The sequence below is a fragment of the Tupaia chinensis genome, unplaced genomic scaffold, assembly GCF_000334495.1.
Source record: "Tupaia chinensis unplaced genomic scaffold, TupChi_1.0 Scaffold000460_1, whole genome shotgun sequence".
In the NCBI taxonomy this organism is placed as follows: Eukaryota; Metazoa; Chordata; class Mammalia; order Scandentia; family Tupaiidae; genus Tupaia; species Tupaia belangeri.
This window is the reverse complement of record NW_006159969.1, coordinates 1,967,723-1,985,530: the sequence shown is the minus strand read 5'-3', so window position 1 is coordinate 1,985,530 and position 17,808 is coordinate 1,967,723. Positions and strand designations below refer to the sequence as shown.

The 17,808-nt window shown below is 37.1% G+C and overlaps 1 protein-coding gene across 6 annotated transcripts in view; it reads left to right on the top strand.

Moving 5' to 3' along the window:
* AKAP9 (A-kinase anchoring protein 9) overlaps nucleotides 1-17,808 on the top strand; it is a 170,525-nt gene that overhangs the window by 60,609 nt on the left and 92,108 nt on the right. For all 6 annotated transcript variants that reach the window (XM_014590551.2, XM_014590555.1, XM_014590553.1 and 3 more), the window contains 4 exons: nucleotides 5,694-5,787; nucleotides 6,293-6,488; nucleotides 11,253-11,349; nucleotides 12,580-12,672. In XM_014590551.2, coding sequence (XP_014446037.1) covers nucleotides 5,694-5,787; nucleotides 6,293-6,488; nucleotides 11,253-11,349; nucleotides 12,580-12,672 — 480 coding nt within the window. The remainder of the gene's footprint in view (nucleotides 1-5,693; nucleotides 5,788-6,292; nucleotides 6,489-11,252; nucleotides 11,350-12,579; nucleotides 12,673-17,808) is intronic.

Below are 17,808 nucleotides of genomic sequence, written 5' to 3'. Positions count from 1 at the left end.
AAGGGATTGTGGCATGGCCATCCCCACTGAGGGGTGATTTCTCACTTTCTGTCTCTTGTCTTTCTGGCAAGTGCATGCTCCCTATAGCAAAAACCTCTTTAAAAAAAACAAAACAAAACAAACAAACAAACAAAAAACCTGCTTTGTCTCAAATATTTTTGTAGTCTGGATTTAAAGTTCAAACCTCCACTTTGCAACCTCGGGTATAAACATTTACTCAGTGCAGCATCTTGAACTAGATTTATTTTTAATTTAATCTATTATTTCTGAATTGTAGTAGTTGTTGCTTTCTGAACCTGTATTTTTTTCTTAGCAGCTGTGTTTTCATTTTACTTTTTTTATTTTTACTTTTTTTTTTCTTATAGGGCGTGTGCGTTCACTGGAAAGTGACAGAGAGGGAAAGTGAGGGAGGGATTACCCTCTCACCCGCAGTGTGGATGGTCATGCTGCAGTCCCTTCTCCTCCATTCTCTTCTCAGATTTTAGTCATGCAACCACACACATCTGGTGTTTTTTGTTTTGTTTTGTTTTTAAGGCCCCCTTGTCCAGGACTCAAACTGCATAGTTGGCCGTGTGGAATCCAGCTACTTTAACCTCCATGCCACCCGTTGACCTCAGCTTCTGTGTTGTTTTTCAAACCTCCATTGTGGACTTTATCTACCCTTTTAATAGTCACCAAGGAACTGTATTTGATTTACTTCTTACTCTTTGTTTTTTCTTTAATTTACTGTAGGGTACACACATTCACACAGACACAGAGAGAGATGGAAAAGTCAGAAGGCACCTCCCAAGGGGGATGACCATGCTGCAGTCTCTTTCTCTTCCATTCTCTTCTTGAGATTTTGAGCACGCATGCACACATGCTCAGTGTGTTTTGCAAGCCTCTAGGTCTGGTACTTGAACTACTATTCAAACACGACTGTTGGCCATGTGTGATCCAGTCACCTTAACCACCATGCCATTGGCATGTAAGAAGGGACTTTGTTACTCCTTATGATGTTCTCATTCATTGTCATGGCTTCCAGATCTCTGTGTCTGAATCAGTCCACATTTTCAAGCTGCAGAGTGATACATCTAATTGAATATCTCTATTCATGAAGTCTTTAAGTTTGTTCTAATCAACATATTGAAATTCACACATACTTATTTCTTCCCCTTCAACAAGCTTTTCCTCTTTTCTCAGTTTTGAAAAATTACATCTAACCGGAAACTTGGGGATCATCCTAGGTAGTCCTCTCCCCTGCCCTCCGATCTTCCACCACAATGAAATATACTCTGGGGACCAGCAGTTGGCATCATGACTATGTCTCCCGACTCCCATGTAGCCGACTGTGTTTCGAGTCCTAGACCCGGTGGCTTAAACAGGCACATGTGCATGCGTGCCCAAGATCCCGAGAGGAGAATGGAGGAAAAGGGATTGTGGCATGGCCATCCCCCTGGGGGGGGTGATTTCTCGCTTTCTGTCTCTCTGTCTCTCTTTTTCTGGCAAGGTTTTGCCCTATAGCAAAAACCTCTCAAAAAAAAAAAAAAAAAGAGATACTCTGAAGAGAGTACAAAAGAAATGAAAGATATATACCTTTTCATTCAGTTATCTTGCCAAGAATTTTTATTTGCTAATTACATGTCAGCTTGTTCTATGTGCTGGCATTAAATCAGTATTCAATTTGAATTAAGTCACTGGACTGAATTTATAAATTGATAGCATTTATCAATGAATTCAAGGGGTGTTATTTACATACATAAAATAGTTATCAAAGGTGACATTTACTTAAATGTCTAAAAGACAAATACAGATAAGCACTTTTGGAATTAAGAAAACAGGTAGAGGGGCCGGCAGGTGACATGGTGATTAAGGGCGCTGGACTCCCTCATAGCTGACTGTGGTTCGAGTCCTGGACCCTGACAGTTTGCTTTCTCACTTTCTTTCTCTTTCTGTCTTTCACTCTGTCCCTCTCAGGTCAAATTAAAGTAAATAAATAAATAAAGTTAAATAAAAAATAATTTTAAAAAAGAAAACATGTAGAGGAGTATAATCTGAAATAGCTAAAAAAGACTTCTTGGAAAAGAGTTAGACTTGAATTGGACTGTGAAAGATGTTTAAATTTGGATAAGGAAGAAGGAGAGAGAGAATAACCTTGGAGGTATAAAAATGATATACTTAAGGCATATTGCTGAGAAGGTAATTGCCTGTAAAAGAGGATAGACCGAATTAAACTTTGAATGTTAGGATGGACTTTTATCTTGTAGTATTTACAAGCTGATGGAAATTTGTTTTAGGCTAGATGTCATGAAGTTGAGCTTTTAGGGAGCTTAATCTGGTGGCAGTGGGAGGTGGGAAAGAAGGGACAGTTTACAAGATATTTTAAGGTCTAGAGAATCTGATAGTTGATGTGACGGGAAGAAGAAATAGGCTGAGTTTTTTTTTGTTTTTCATTCACTTTATTGATGAAACTGAGGCTTTTGATGTCTGTGTAACCGGGCACGAACCATAGGTTTGTTAGGAGTTCCCCACCAAAAGTTTAGCAATTTCTAAAAGGACTCACAGAATTCAACATATAGTTATAATTAAGGCTAAGATTTATTATAGCAAAAGGGTACAAAAAGCAGAGTCAGTTTTGAAAAGGTACATAGGGCAAAGTCTGAAGGAAAGCATGCATAATCCTCTTCCAGTGGAATCCCAGGATGTACTTTATTTCCTCCTGCAGTGAAGTTGTGACAGAATGTACAAAGTATTATCTACTAGGCTAGTTAGGTGGTATGCTGGTTAATGTGGCTGGATCCTCCATGGCTGACTGTGCAGTTCCAGTCCAGGACCCAATTGTCAGAAAAATACTCCAGGTACATGTGTGTGTATGCCCAAATCCTGAGAGGAAAATGGAGGAGAAGGGATTGCGGCATGGCCGTCCCCCCTGTGGTTGGGGTGGGGTTGGTTCCTTTCTTTCTCTCTCTATCTCTCTAGTTAGTGCACACACTCTATAGTAAAACAACAACAACAACAACAACAAAAAAAGTTCATCAAAGAAAGTTGCTTAAGCCTAGGAGCCTACCATTTCCTATCAGATATCAGTTACTTGTGTGTCATTTACCCGCTGTTTAGCATGTACCAAAATCTTGACATCTAGGAGGAAAGTATGTGTTCAGTGTATAGTGTTTGCACAGTCTAGGCATACTCACTTGTGCTTACCATTTACATAGAGTTTTATATTGGTCTAGGAAACTGTTTACCAGTTAAGTTTCCAGTTTCCAGCTAAGAGCCAAACTTGCAAATAGGTTTTTCTAAAGAGTATTTGTGAAAGAATTTGACCTATGTTCATATGCAGTGAAGGTAATGAAATTGTTGAGAAGCATTTACTTTGGATAAAGAAGGAGAAATAAAGTAGGGTAAATAATGTAGAGCTAAATTACAGAAAACTGTAAGAGCATGGGGAAACAATCTGGACTTGCTGGACTAGGTGAACAAAAATACTGCAGAAGCTAATAGTCTCATTAGTGCTATGGATAATAAGTGAATGGATAATAAGTGAGTTTTATACTTAACACAGTGTTTTAGTCCATATTTTGTTGCTAAACAGAAATACCTCAGACTGGGTGATTTATAATGAATAGAAATTTATTCTGGTGACTAGGAAATCTAAGAGCACGGGGCTGGTTGCTGGCTAGGATGTGGTCTTACGTCACAACATGGTTAAGACAAGCAGGAAGGAAAGCAGGCACACGCAGAAAGAGTGCAGCCTGTGGACAGTCACTTCCCACCTGCTGTTTTGGGAACTAACTCATTTCCAAGAGTGCAAGAACTCACTTCCTCCCGGGACTGCTTTAACTTATTTATGAAGGCTGTGCCCCCTTAATCCAAATGCCATCCGTGAGGCCCTACCTCCTGTCAACACATCCCTAGATTCTAGCACATTAACATTTGGATTATAAACCCTATCCAAGTCACAGCATGCATTCAGTTAGCTCTAATTGCAGAGGCATCCCTGAATTTACTTGGAATCAGAGTTAAAACTGCAATGCATGACCTAATCCTTGTAACCCCTGTCTCCATTTCAGCTGCACTAAAATATGTAAGAGTTTCCCAAATGCAGCCTGATCTTCCAACCCCTAAACTTGTTTGCATGCTTTTCTTTCTAATACTTTCCATCTGTCTTCCACTAGTCTGCTCAGTTTGTTTTTACTTATTCCAGTTTGTTCAAATGTAACCTCATATGTGTCATCTTTACCTGTCTTCCTAGACTTAAATATGTCTGCTTTTGTTCCCGTAGCATCTGTGCAAACCTGTGTTTAGTGCATGTATCTTTTTCCATTCAGTACTGGATCACCCTTCTATCTTCTGTATTTTCATAGCTTCTTGTACAAAAGCGTTTGTAGTTACCTTTAATATTATTATTTGTTCATTATTCTGCCTTCTGCACTAGATCCTAAACTCTTTAGAAACAGGGACTCTTATGTTTATTTTATTTCCTATTTTTAGCACACTGTAAATAAAAGTTTAATAAATATTTACTGAATGAATTAAGTAGAAATATAGAAAGATTGGGCTAGGAGCTAAGGAAATTACCTGATCTGTATTTTCTCTGGTCAGTAGAGGCGGTCCTCTATTAATGTATTCAAGGTATAGAAGTGTAGTAGAAAACTTGGTTAAGAGTGGTGATAGCTGAAACAGCATTCATGGGCAATAGCTATTATACTGTTGCTCACCTGCTTCTGCAGTATTTTTGTTCACCTAGTCCGGCAAGTCCAGATTGTTTCCCCATGCTCTTACAGTTTTCTGTAATTTAGATCTACATTATTTACCCTACTTTATTTCTCCTTCTTTATCCAAAGTAAATGCTTCTCAACAATTTCATTACCTTCACTGCATATGAACATAGGTCAGATTCTTTCACAAATACTCTTACTCTTTTTTTTTTTTTCCTTAGCCTTTCCACATCATTGCCAGAAATGACTGAGGCCCAAATCAAATTTGAATTCTTCCATAGTTACTCAGATTCATGTTCATCTTTTTTCTCTATCATTGTCCTTATAGCCAAAATTTATAGTCTTAGCATTTTTTAATTGTTTAACTTAATTTCCGTAGCTGTTTGGTAGATTTTCTGTGGGCAGACATACCAATTTTTAAGCTGTTTTTATATTCTTACTCCCCCTTGTTATAGTACTGGCTACATGGTAGATTATTAAATACTGGAGAAATGAATAAATTAATACATGTATGCATCTGATATATGGCTGCCTAGTTTTAAGGAAATAAGCTAAGCTTTATTTGTTTTCTTTTTTTTTTCCTTTCTTAATGTTTGCTGTGAAGAGCAGTGTACCTAGTTGCACATAGGTTATAGCCAGAGATGAGTAATAGTTATATTATCAAGTAATGAGAATATTGTGTATGAGTTAAAATTTCAAAGGCCAAAACCAGTATTGTTGCTTTCTATCAACATTCTCTGAAGTACTTGTTTTTGAAGTATAACAAACTTCCTTCTGTATGTCAGAGAACATTACTAGTATAATTTTAGTGCTATGAAGGGAATAAGCTGTGAATCACTGTGTCAAAAGAGAAGATAGATTCACTTATAAGGGGAAAATGTTTGAATCAAAATGTCACAGTTTCAGGTGATTTTGAAAATCTTAAATGCAAAGTTGCTATAATTTGGATTTTAGAATGTTGGATCATATTTTTGTCGTTGTTTCTAATCGATTCAGGAACAGCAAACAGATGGTGTGAAACTTGAATTTACGGAAGAAAACCTATCAAAGGAGGAATCAGAGTTTTTATCAGTTCATTCTCAGATGACAGGTACACAAGACCTTGGTAAATTATGATTATGTGATTATATCTCACAATATGTAGTGTATAAATAATATATATAAGGTTTTTATACCAAACATTCAGTAATCTGCTTTTTTAGTTTAGAATTTGAGTCCGTTAGAAACTTTGAGCATTTTACTCCAACCTCTCTGGTCTCAGTTTTCTCTTTGATAAAATGAAAAGTTTGGACTACTCATCTCTTTATTCTCTTCTCATTTCTTACATTCTGTGATTTTAAATTATTTTAAATTTTAAGACATAAAATTGTCAGATTTAGGGGCCATGAGGATAGAAGAAATTATTTTGAATTATTGTGTTTATGTTTTCTTGTTTACATCAGTCACAGTGAGTTCAAATTAAAGCCTATTTTAAAAAAAACTTAATTTTGAAAGAAAAATGAATATTTTCTTACATACAAATAAGTGATTATCTAATAGTATTTCAGTAAGAAATTTGTACTGACATGTGCATTTTTTTTGTTCATACAACACAGATGCCAATTATAAAAGCCAGTTATCACCTCTGGAAGATACTGAAAAAATTAAACTTGAAGAACAAGTTCATGAGTTAGAAAATGTGATATCCTCTTTGCAGAAACAATTGAAAGATACTGAAGAAAACTATGGGGCAGAGGTCCATTATTTGCAGGAGAGGCTTCAGGCTGTTAATGAGTCCACGGTTCAACCAAGGTATTCATCTACATTTAACTTTATTCAACTATATTTGAAGCTTAATAATAATCATGGTATCCAGAATGAAAAAAAAAATATGACTTTAACAAAGTCACTTGAAATAAAGAGGATAGCATTTTCAAGAAATAATGAGATACTTGTTTTTTTTTAAAAAGAATTATTTTATTTATCTTTATTTATTATTATTATTATTTTCCAGTTTGATCAGAGAGAGACAGAGAGGGAAAGTGAGAAAGCTAGCCACCAGGTCTGGGACCCAAGCCACTGTCATCCATGTAGGAGTCCAGCACCTTTAACCGCAATGCCACCTGCTGGTCCCAAAGAGATCACTTTTTGTCTTTGAAATGCATTAAATAAATGTTAGGGGGCCAGCAGATGATATAATGGTTATGTTGCTGGGTTCCCATGTGGCCAATCATGGTTCAAGTTCTAGATCCAGTGGTTTCAAACTTAAACCAGGTGCGGGTTCATGCGTGCCCAAGATCCTGAGAGAAGAAGGGATTGCGATATGGCATGTCCTCTGGGGGCTGTTTTCTTACTTTCTGTCTGTCTCTCATTCTCCCTCTGTCTCTCTGGCGAGCACATGTGCCCTATAACAAAAATCTCTCTAAAAATAATTGAATGAGTGAATGAATGAATGAATGAATGAATGTTGGTATAAGCCAATGCCATTTTATTATAGGAATTTTACTTATACTTTTATTTCATTAAGATGATGTTATTAATCTGCTGGATTAAACCAGTCAATGTGCACATTGTTGTTTATTCTTTGCCTAGTCTTTGTTATTTTAACATGACAAATACCCAAGAAATAAAAGATGGGATTGTTGCAGTTGTGACTGGAGTTTTCCCACTTGGTTGTCTAATGCCCACATTCACAATGTCCAGAGTGGAACTTCCAATGTTCTTTTTAAAAGTTCCTCCTGCAGCTGTCTCCATCTATCGAAACTCATCTTTCTCTCATACCTCTCTTCCAATCTATGAAGAAATTTTATTTTCTCTACCTTTAAAATACATCCATGTGCCTCCACTCAGTACATACCAAATGTTGGCACACTGGCAGAAACTGAAAGAATGGAAGCTTTAAAAGCATTGAGAGCAACTGTTGATGCTACAAACAGTGGGAGAAGAGGGTGGGAAATGGGGGAGAGTGAAAGGGAGGGAATCAAGGGAGAGAAAGAAAGAATCAAAACATTTGAGGGATACAAAAATGGAAAAATATCTGTTGATGATAATGTGTATTGTAATATCTTTGAAACATTATATAGTGTATTCATGATGGGAAGATTCATTCAGTATGCTATTATGATACACAGTGATTGAATGTAAAAAAAAAAAAAAAACAGAGAGAGAAAAAATGGCCACCCCCTCTCCGCCCCCCCCCCAAAAAAAAAAGGCATCTGAAGATGTCACTCCTCACCACCCCGCTGGTGTCATCCTCTCACCAGAATTACCCTAACTCCTTTCTTACATCTATTCCAGCACAGTCAACAAAGGTGTCAGGACCTTGCTTTTCAAGTTTAAGACTTGTTCCTTTGTCTTTATAGTGCTTTACAAGGTCCTGCACGATGAGTCCCTGTTACCTCTCTGACTTTTATCTCTTACTAACTTGCCTGCCACCAACTACTCTCCAGCCATACAACCTCCTTGGGGTCCTTAAATATCAGTATGCTTCTGCTTTAGGGACTTCTTACTCACTGTTTCTTCTACCTAGAATGATTTCTCCATGTATTTGTATGCCTAGCACCTTCAATCTCCTTTGGTTATATTCTCATGAGACCTTTCTTAATCACTCTATGTAAATTAAAATTGTCTCCTAGAACTCTGTAACCTACTTTTCTACTTTTATTTGTTCTGTTTACTTAATATCTATTTTACGTATATGTAATATATATTTTCATTATATTAGGTTGATATATTTTTTCACGTTTTTCTTATTTTTTTAAAGAATAATTTTATTTAACTTTATTTATTTATTTCAGTTTGATCAGAGAGGGACAGAATGAGAGAGAGAGCGAGAAAGAGAGAAAGCAAGCCACCAGGTCTGGGACATGGTGGCTCGTAGCCATGTGGTAGTCCAGCACCCTTAACCACTATGTCACCTGCCAGCCCTATTTTTCTATGTTTTTCTATGCAAAAAATGTGTCATGACTTTTCCAATGACCCAATATATTATATATGAGGGATCTTCAAAAACTTAATGGAAAATGTGGATTATGAAAAATATGCATGGTTTTAAAAAATTTTTTTGCACCCAGAAGAACTTATCCTTTAATTTCATTTTCCACAGATTTTTTTAAAGTCTTTTTATATATACTCTATGTATGTGTGTGTGTGTGTGTGTGTGTATTTGAAGATGCATACATTTGGAAAGGGATGTGTTTATTTTTATTTTGATAATTTGTCTCTGATAAAGGACTTTATGCTTTATAAAATGGGAATCTTTGTCTATTTAAGTCACTGATGTATCCCACACACCTATAATAATTCCCTGTACGTGGTGGGTGCTCAGGAAATATTTATTGCAAGAATGAGCAGTTTGTAATTTAGTGGGAAAATATGCTGTGGTATATAACTAGCTCTATAAACGCCCCAGATTTAATCTAATTTTGGCTGTCTCTGCTAGTCTAAGACTAATGTTTCTTTTGACCCTTGTTCATGGAACTAAAACAGTTTCTTTTCTTTTTTTGGGGTGGTGATTGGAATACAAAATACTGAGAGTCTGTAATGCTTTTTTGTTTTTCCCCCCCAGAGGTTTTTGCATTAGGGTGCATGTGTTCACTGGAGAAAATGACAGACAGTCACAATGAAAGGGAAAGTGAGAAATCACCCCCAGGGGGTAGAGCCGTGCTGCAGTCCCTTCTCCTTCATTCTCTTCCTGGGATCTTGAGCATGCATGCACATGCACCCAGTGTGATTTTCAAACCACCGAGTTCAGGACTCAAACTAGGGTCAGCCATGTGGGAGTCCAGTGGCATAACCACTATACCATGTGCTGGTCCCCTGAGTGTCAGTAATTCTTTAGAAGCAGTCTGTTATTCCTTTTTTATTTGGGGCCTATATATAGACTTTGGAATTGTTCACGGAGTATTGACACAGCCTTATAAAGTTTCCATTATTTTTGGTGAAGCTACTGGTTCCCAAATATGACCGTATACCAGAAACACTGTAGGTTTTTACATTTTAATTTTTTTTAATACTTAGAATTACAAGTTACTGAACTTTACTTTTAGAGAGTCAGACTCAACAGCATTGAAATAGAACTTGGAAATTTGTATTTTTAACAATATAATTCTGGAACCTGGCAGGTGGCAGGGTAATTACGGTTCTAGACTCCCACATGGCTGACCATGGTTCGAGTCCCAAACCTAGCAGCTTACTTTCTCACTTTCTCTCTCTCTGTCGCTATTTGTCCCTCTCTAGTCAAATTATAATGGAGAAAGAAAGAGAGAGAGAGAGAGAGAGAGAGAGAAAGAAAAAGTTAAATAAAATATTTCTTAAAAAATATGGGACTGTGTGATGTACACAGCCTATGTACTGACATTTGGAAACCATTGCTTTGGCTTTCCAGTAGCCCTCTAAAAATCAGTCACTGTATTTCAAGTAATCTTCCTTTAATTGTAAGTGATGCAATTTGTCCAAAAGACTGAAGAAAGAGAGGTTTCTGGAGATGTGAGCTTTTACTTTGTTGTTCCTGCATTTGGGTTTCTGCCAGCTCACCACCCTCTCTGAGATTTTCTGTAGTATTCAGTGGAAATGTGTTGACAGTACCTTTCAACTAAAACCATTAGTTTACCCACTCACCCACCCTCTTACCTCAAAAAAAAAAAGGGGGGGGGTTTACTCATCCCCATGCTCATTCTTACTAACAGTAATGAGTCAAAATTATTTCCTGTAAATGTCATCACTTATTTTGGACATAGCTGTAACATTTTTGAGGGAGTATACCGTTCCCTGCAGATAGCTTTGAAATAATTTAAGAAAAATAACTGAATCATTAATTTGACAAATATTTGATGACTTCATAATAGAGGCCCCTTAGAAAAATACTATGGAATTGAGAAGACCGTAGGTTTAGTCTGATAGACCTACACTTCACCCACTTTGACCTTTTACTGGCTGTATGATCTTGGGTAGATTATTTAAGCATCTCTAAATAATAATAGGGATAATAATAATTGCCATTAATATTGTAAAGATGAGGGAACCAGCAGATGGCGCAATGGTTATATCGGTGGAATACCATGTAGTTGAATGCTGTTCAAGTCTGGTACCTGGTAACTTAAAATTGACACTAGGCGTGTATGCTTGTGTGCCCAAGATCCTGAGAAGCGAATGGAAGAGAAGGGACTGTGGCATGGCCATACCCCCTGTGAGGTGATTTCTTACTTTCTGTCTCCATCTTTCCAGTGAGTACACCCACCCTATAGCCAAAATGTCTCTTACAAAAAGAAGGAAAAAAAAAAAAAAAGGAGTGTAAAGATTAAATGAAACAGGAACTGAGAAGAGCATTCATTCATGGAGAAAGAATTGGATGCATATAAAGTGACCCTTTTCTTCTAGGAAGTTCATTTTAATTGTTGAATAATAATTATCTACAAAATAGTATTTAAAAAGTAGTGGTTGGAGAATGTAAACTAGTAATATAACCAGAGTTATTTCAGCCTTCTGTGTCCTAGTACACATTTTATGTATGACATAAATTTTGGATGAACATACATACAGTTTAATTTTTTTTTCTCTTATTTTATTTATATTTAGCCTCTCCATTGACTCAGTGGTATTTACAGAATCTGATGTTCAGAGAACTATGTACCCTGGAAGTTGTCTAAAAGAGAATAGTGATGGTACAATAGAGGTATTATATTTTTAATCTTTAAACTGTTATGTATAATGATTTTATTCTTCTTACTGTCATTTTTGTGTCTGTGGTTTACTAATTATTTAGTAAATAGTTACTGAAAAGAGAACCTGATAAGTATGAGGTTAATACCATATACAAAAGACCCAAAATATATAAGTAAATAAATTTAGCCTGTTTTTATAGCATAGGAAAAACACAAAAAATGAATTTGAGGGTTCCCTCAAATATGTTATAGTTTAATATGTATCTTATTTTATGTAACATTTGTGGACTATGTAACAATCAGTTACAGTGCCTGGCCAACATTGCTTCCTCTTTCCACTGAGAAAGTTGGAACAGGCCATCTCTAGATGAGTATTTGAGAATCCCCAAAATCCAAGGTTCTAGGGCTGGGATAATGGATGAGTCCTGTTTAGCAGAAACCATGGGATATATTAAAAGCTCTTCAGATTTGCAGTATAGGCCATCTACCTAAGTTATCCTCTGCCTCTCCTCAGCATGATGTATTATTCCCAGTTTCTCAAACCTGCAACCGCAAAACCCTGATCTTCCCCCAGTAGATTTTTAATTCCTGTACCCTAGAAAAAAATAAAGAAAATTGCTATTCCTCATTCTAGATACAGAAAAGAGATATTAGGTACTCTCTTGACTCTTCTACCCTCAATTTCATATGGAATATCTCTTTGGATGAAATTCAGATAATTTACCGATTCATACTGAGAATTCTTTCATACTGAGAACATGTGTTAATTTTTTTTTAAGTTTATAGTTTTTCTTCTATTGATTAAAATTTACAATTTGTATTTGTAGAAATTTGTATACTATTAATAAGTACCAAAAGGAAAAGAAAAGTTGGTTATAATTTCATGAGCAAAGATAGCCACTGTTTAACACTTTATTTAAAGTAATATACACGTACACATATATATCTTGCTAATTATATTTAAGTATACTCATTCCATTCAAGATCTCTATGTCAGTAATTGCCAACATGTAAACATATTTCTCTGTATCTGTAAGTTCACAATAGTTAAGTATAATTATGTAGTAAAATCACTCACGAATTGTTTTTAATTAAGAAAGAATTCAATTTTTCTTTTTTCGCTGAGAGTGTTCAGTATTCTAAGAAAGAGCAATATTTTAAGGACATTGTGAAAGAAGTTTAAAAATAAGTGGTATATAATTAGCATAAATAAATAAGTCATGTTTTGCTTCTTAATTTAGTTTTCTGGTGAATTTGAAGTGAATCAGAAAACAGATGTGATTGAGTTGCTGGAAAAGCAGTACCAAGAACGATTAGAGGAAGAAGTAGCTAAGGTGAGTTTATAGTTTATCTAGAAGATTATAAGGATTCAATGTGCTAATGCATACAAGGCACCTAGCAGATCAGTTGATACATAGTAAAGGCTCTTAAATTATATGTATATTTATTTTTTCTATGGTAGAGGGCACATAACTGTGCTAGAGAAAGTACCTCCCAAACTACAATCTCCCCTCCTCCTGCCTCCATTCCAACAGGATCTTGAGCGTAAGAGCACACACCTGGTATGTTTTTCAAGCCTCCAGGGCCAAGACTTCATTTGCAGTCCGTCATGTGGCATCCAGCTCCCAATGGATAGGACTTAAGTGCTGCACTACAGGGGTAGCCTCGTAAATAATATTTTTAAAATAATCTTACTTGGAGTCATTTTTTTTTTTTTTTTTTTTTTTTGAGAGAGAGATATTTTTTGCTATAGGAGACGTGGGCTCATCAGAGAGACAGAGACACAGAAAGCAAGAAATCAGCCCCCAGGGGGATAGCCATGCCACAGTTCCTTCTCCTCAATTTTCCTTTCAGGATTTTGGGCACATACCCACACATGCCTGACATGAGTTTTTTTAAGCCACTGGGCCTGGGACTTGAACCATGGTCAACTATGGGTTGAGTCCAGCAACATTACCATTATATCATCTGCTGGTCCATCTATCATTCATTTCTAATCTAATCATATGCAGAAAAGGGGCTATGTCTATGGCTCAACAGCTGTGGTGTACATGTGATGCTTAAATACTATGCTCTGTGGGCTGGAAATATATGGGAGGATGGCAGGTTTGATTTTTGGTTCAACCTAAAGCCCTGGCACTTTGGCATGCTCCTGGAATCCCAGCATCATTGGGAGACTGAGAAAGGAGGATCGTGAACTCAATGCTAGCCTGAGCAGCACAGCTAGACCCTGTCTTGGAACAGATGGAGTGGTACCTGCCTCTAGTTCCAGCCAGGAGGCTGAGGATGGAGTATCACAATGTCAGGAGACTCTGTGCTTTATAAAAAGAAAAGAAAGTGATTTTTATGTGTATCAGTTTTTAAATATTTCCTCTGGCATATGTGTCAGTTTTTTTGTTTTGTTTTATTTTTAGATTTTTGCCATAGGGCACATGAGCTCACCAGAGAGATAGTGAAAGTGAATGTGAGAAATCAACCCCTGGGTGGTGGTTGGCCACGTCACAATCCTCCATTCTCCTCTTGGGATTTTGGACATGCACCCACAGGTGCCCAGTGTGTTTATTAAGCCACCAGGTCCAGGACTTGAACCATAGTTGACCATGTGGGAGTCCAACACCTTAACCACCATGCCACCTAATAGCCTAGTCAGTTTCTTTTTTTTTTTTTTAAGATTTATTTATTTTTAATTTCATTTATTATCATTATTTTTCAATTTTGACCAGAGACAGATAGACAGAAAGGGAGAGTGAGAAAGTAAGCCACCAGATTCGGGACTGGAACCATGGGTTGGCCATGTGGAAGTCCTGTGCCTCAACCATCACACCACCTGTCAGCCCCCAGATTTTCTTTTAATCATTTCTTTGTAAACATCTTTATTGGGATATATTTTATATAATATATCACCAATCATAAGTGTAAAATTTAGTGAGTTCTAGCAAATGTTAACAGTTGCAAAACCAGCATCAGAAGCAAAATATAAAATATTTTTTCACCCATAGAAGTTTTCTCATGCCTCTTTGGAGCATTTTCTCATGTTCCATTTATAAGTTAAGTTTTACTTCCTAATATTTTGTCAAAGTTGCATCTTACCTGTAAGTTTAATTTTCTTTGTCTGTAGTTTTATTTTCTTGCAGTGTCTATGTAAAGTGTAGGTATTATTACTTCCCTTCATCCTGGAAAGCTACTTTATTTTAGCATTTCTTTTAGAACTGGTCTGCTGACAAGTTCAACAGGCAATATAGATTATGTGTCTTAATTTGAATTGTATATTGAATATTTTGAATACTGGGTCTTCCTATAATTCTCTAGAGAATGAAGTTTTTCTAAAATAATCATTCAATCTAGTTATGTTCAGACCACAAATTCTGTTTCACCCTTCCCATGCAGATCACTTCTCCAAGTATTTTTTTTCTTTATTCATGGTAGAGTATGTGCGATAGAGAAGAAAGGGAGAGGGAGAGGGAGAAGCACCCTCCACAAGGTTTGGTCATGCCCTGATTACCTTCTCCACTCCTCCAGCCCTTCAGTGGGCACTTGTGCACGTCCCTGGTATGTTTCAGGCCAACCAAGCGGAATATCCAAACTGAGGTCTCCTTGTGGGGTCCACCTTCTCCTGAGCAGCAAGCACTTGACGACTGCTCCGTGAAGCCAGCCCCACTTCTCCTATTTTTGACTTCCTGTGCAGTCTGCTTACATGTGTTTAATTTTTTAGATTTCTTAGGTAAGTGCTCTGTATTTTATTGAAGGTTTTCTCATTGTGACCAGTGAGGGAGAGGCTTTACCGGGCTTACTTTATACTGCCCAGAGTCAAAAGACTGTCTTGTGTTTTCCTATCCCATAATCTAGGTGCAATTATTGCTTCACGCCATCAGTATTTAGACTTATCCACATATTTATAAAAACTTTTTTAATATCCTAATCCTTTTTGTATCTTAGGTCTTCATTTTGGGGTGATTTTTCTGCTTTTGGGAGGCCATCTTTAGAAGTTCTTTACCAAATATCTATTGGAATTAAACTGTTTTTATTTACCTGAATGTCTTATATTGCTTTTGTTCATCAGAGAGTTTTATTGGCCTTTTGAATTGGGGTTGACAGCTGTTTTTGCATCAGAACATGGAAGATAACATTCCACTGTTTCCTAACTTCTCTTGTTTTTGCTGAGAAAGTCCTTGTCAGTTTGTTATTCTCTTATAGGTAGTATAACTTTTTTTCATTTGGAACACTTAAAATCTTTTTGGTTTTGGTGCTTTCTTTGTCTTTAAAATTCATTGGTCTTGAATCTTGGGAGTAGTATCTTCTGTAAATGTTCTCAGCCATTATCTCATAAAATAATTTCCTTTCTATTATTCTCGATTGTATTTGAGAACTCTGATTAGATGTTGGTAGAACCTTCTATTCTGTTCTTGATATCTCTTTGCTTTTGTTTCATATTTTCAATATTTTTTTGTTCCTGATTAATTCCTATTATGGAGAGACAGGCAGATTAGGTTTGAGACAGGAAATTAAAACAAAAGCTAGTGTTAAGGTTTTTGTTTGTTTGTTTGTTTTGGAGAGGTTTTTGCTATAGGGTGCTTGCGCTTGCCAGACAAAGAGAGACAGAGAGATAGAAAGCAAGAAATCACCCCCCAGGGGGGGATGGCCATGCCACAATCCCTTCTGTTCCATTCTCCTCTAGGGATCTTGGGCAAGCACGCACACGTGCCCGGCGTGAGTTTTAAGCCACCGGGTCCAGGACGCGAACCGCTGTTGACTACATGGGAGTCCAGTGACTTAGCCATTACGCTAACTGCTGGTCCCTAGTCTTAAGGTTTTTGACTACTTTTTTTGTTGGTTTTAGAGAGATTTTTGCTGTAGGGTGCATGTGCTGGCCGGAGGGACAGCGACGGAAACAAAAAGTCACCCCCCAGGGGATGATGATGCTGCAAAGCCTTCTCCTCCATTTTCCTCTTAGGATTTTGGGCATGCATGGACATGTGCTTGGTGTGAATTTTAAGCTACCGGGTCCAGGACTTGAACTGCAGTTGACTACATGGGAGTCCAGCAATATAACCATTATGCCATCTGCTGGTCCCAGGTCTTGACTACTTTTTAGAAAAGGCTCAAGATATGTTTTGCTAAATTGTATTTTCCAATTAACTAATTTTTTCACCTCTGTTTTTTGATTTGCTGTAATAAGTGTAGATTCCAGATTATAGTATCTAGAACATTATTAGCAAACCCTGGTTCTGTCTAGCATAGGCATCCAAGGGGTCTATTTGGTAGGTGATACGTAGTAGCAAGATTGGGCAGAACCAATGTAGCATGTAGTGCTTAAAGTGCTTAAGCAATATGGTTAGATAGTCTTTTCTTCAGATCTCTTTTCTGCCATTTATTAGATATGTGACCTTTGACATGGTAACTAGCCTTGCTGTATTTTTATTTATTCAGGATTGACTGTTGGTATTATAAGTCAGTTGTAACATTACATTTCTTGACAGATTCATTCGACTGTGGAGGCAGTAATATAATGTTGCATTATAGAAGGTGAGCCTAGGTAAAGCTACAAAATTTTAAACCTCAGCTTTCATCATTTATTTTTTATGTGTTTTAGAATCAAATTTTTTGTTCTCTCACCTTGTTAGTTTCCTCATCTATTAAATTTGCTTGAGGTTTCCACTTTCTAGAATATGATGAAGATTAAATGAAATAATACAAGGGCTTAATACTGCTATTTAGCTATTGCTGCCACTTTTATTGTTAACCGTTCTTGCTATCATCAGTATTATATTTATTGAAGCAGTACTCCATTCAGCAGCTAGAGGTCATAGTATGTAGGTAGAAGGAGGCTAGCAGAAATCAGTTGAGAATCAGGACCCCAGTAGGCCAATCAGTCCAAATCAGAAAAGTCAAGCAAAATCCCACTTAGACAGCAATGGACCAAGGAAAACAGAGAAGGCGAAAAGTCAGTAGGCACAAAGCTTTCTAACCCCAGGCAGGCTTTATCTTGAACATATGGCAACCAAGCTTCCTATATTGGAAATTATCTATGGAGATGGGACTTGAAATAGTTATTGATAAATTCGATTCACAGACTTAAGGTCTTGTTAGAGCCAAAGCTATTGGTATGAATTTCAGATTTCTTAAGTAAGTGCTCTGTATTTTTTTTTTTGAGAGGTTTTTGCACTCGCTGATAGAGAGAGACAGAGAGACAGAAAGTGAGAAATCACCCCCCAGGGGAGATGGCCACACCACAATCCCTTCACCTCCATTCTCTTCTTGGGATCTTGGGCACGCACGCACACACTCCCAGCATGAGTTTAGGCCACCAGGTCCAGGACTCGAACCACGGTCGACTGCGTGGGAGTCCAACGACATAGCCATTACGCTAACTGCTGGTCCCAAGTGCTCTGTATTTTATTGAAGGTTTTTTCATTGTGATCAGTGAGAGAGAGGCTATACCGGGCTTACTTTGTACTTACTTTATACCTACA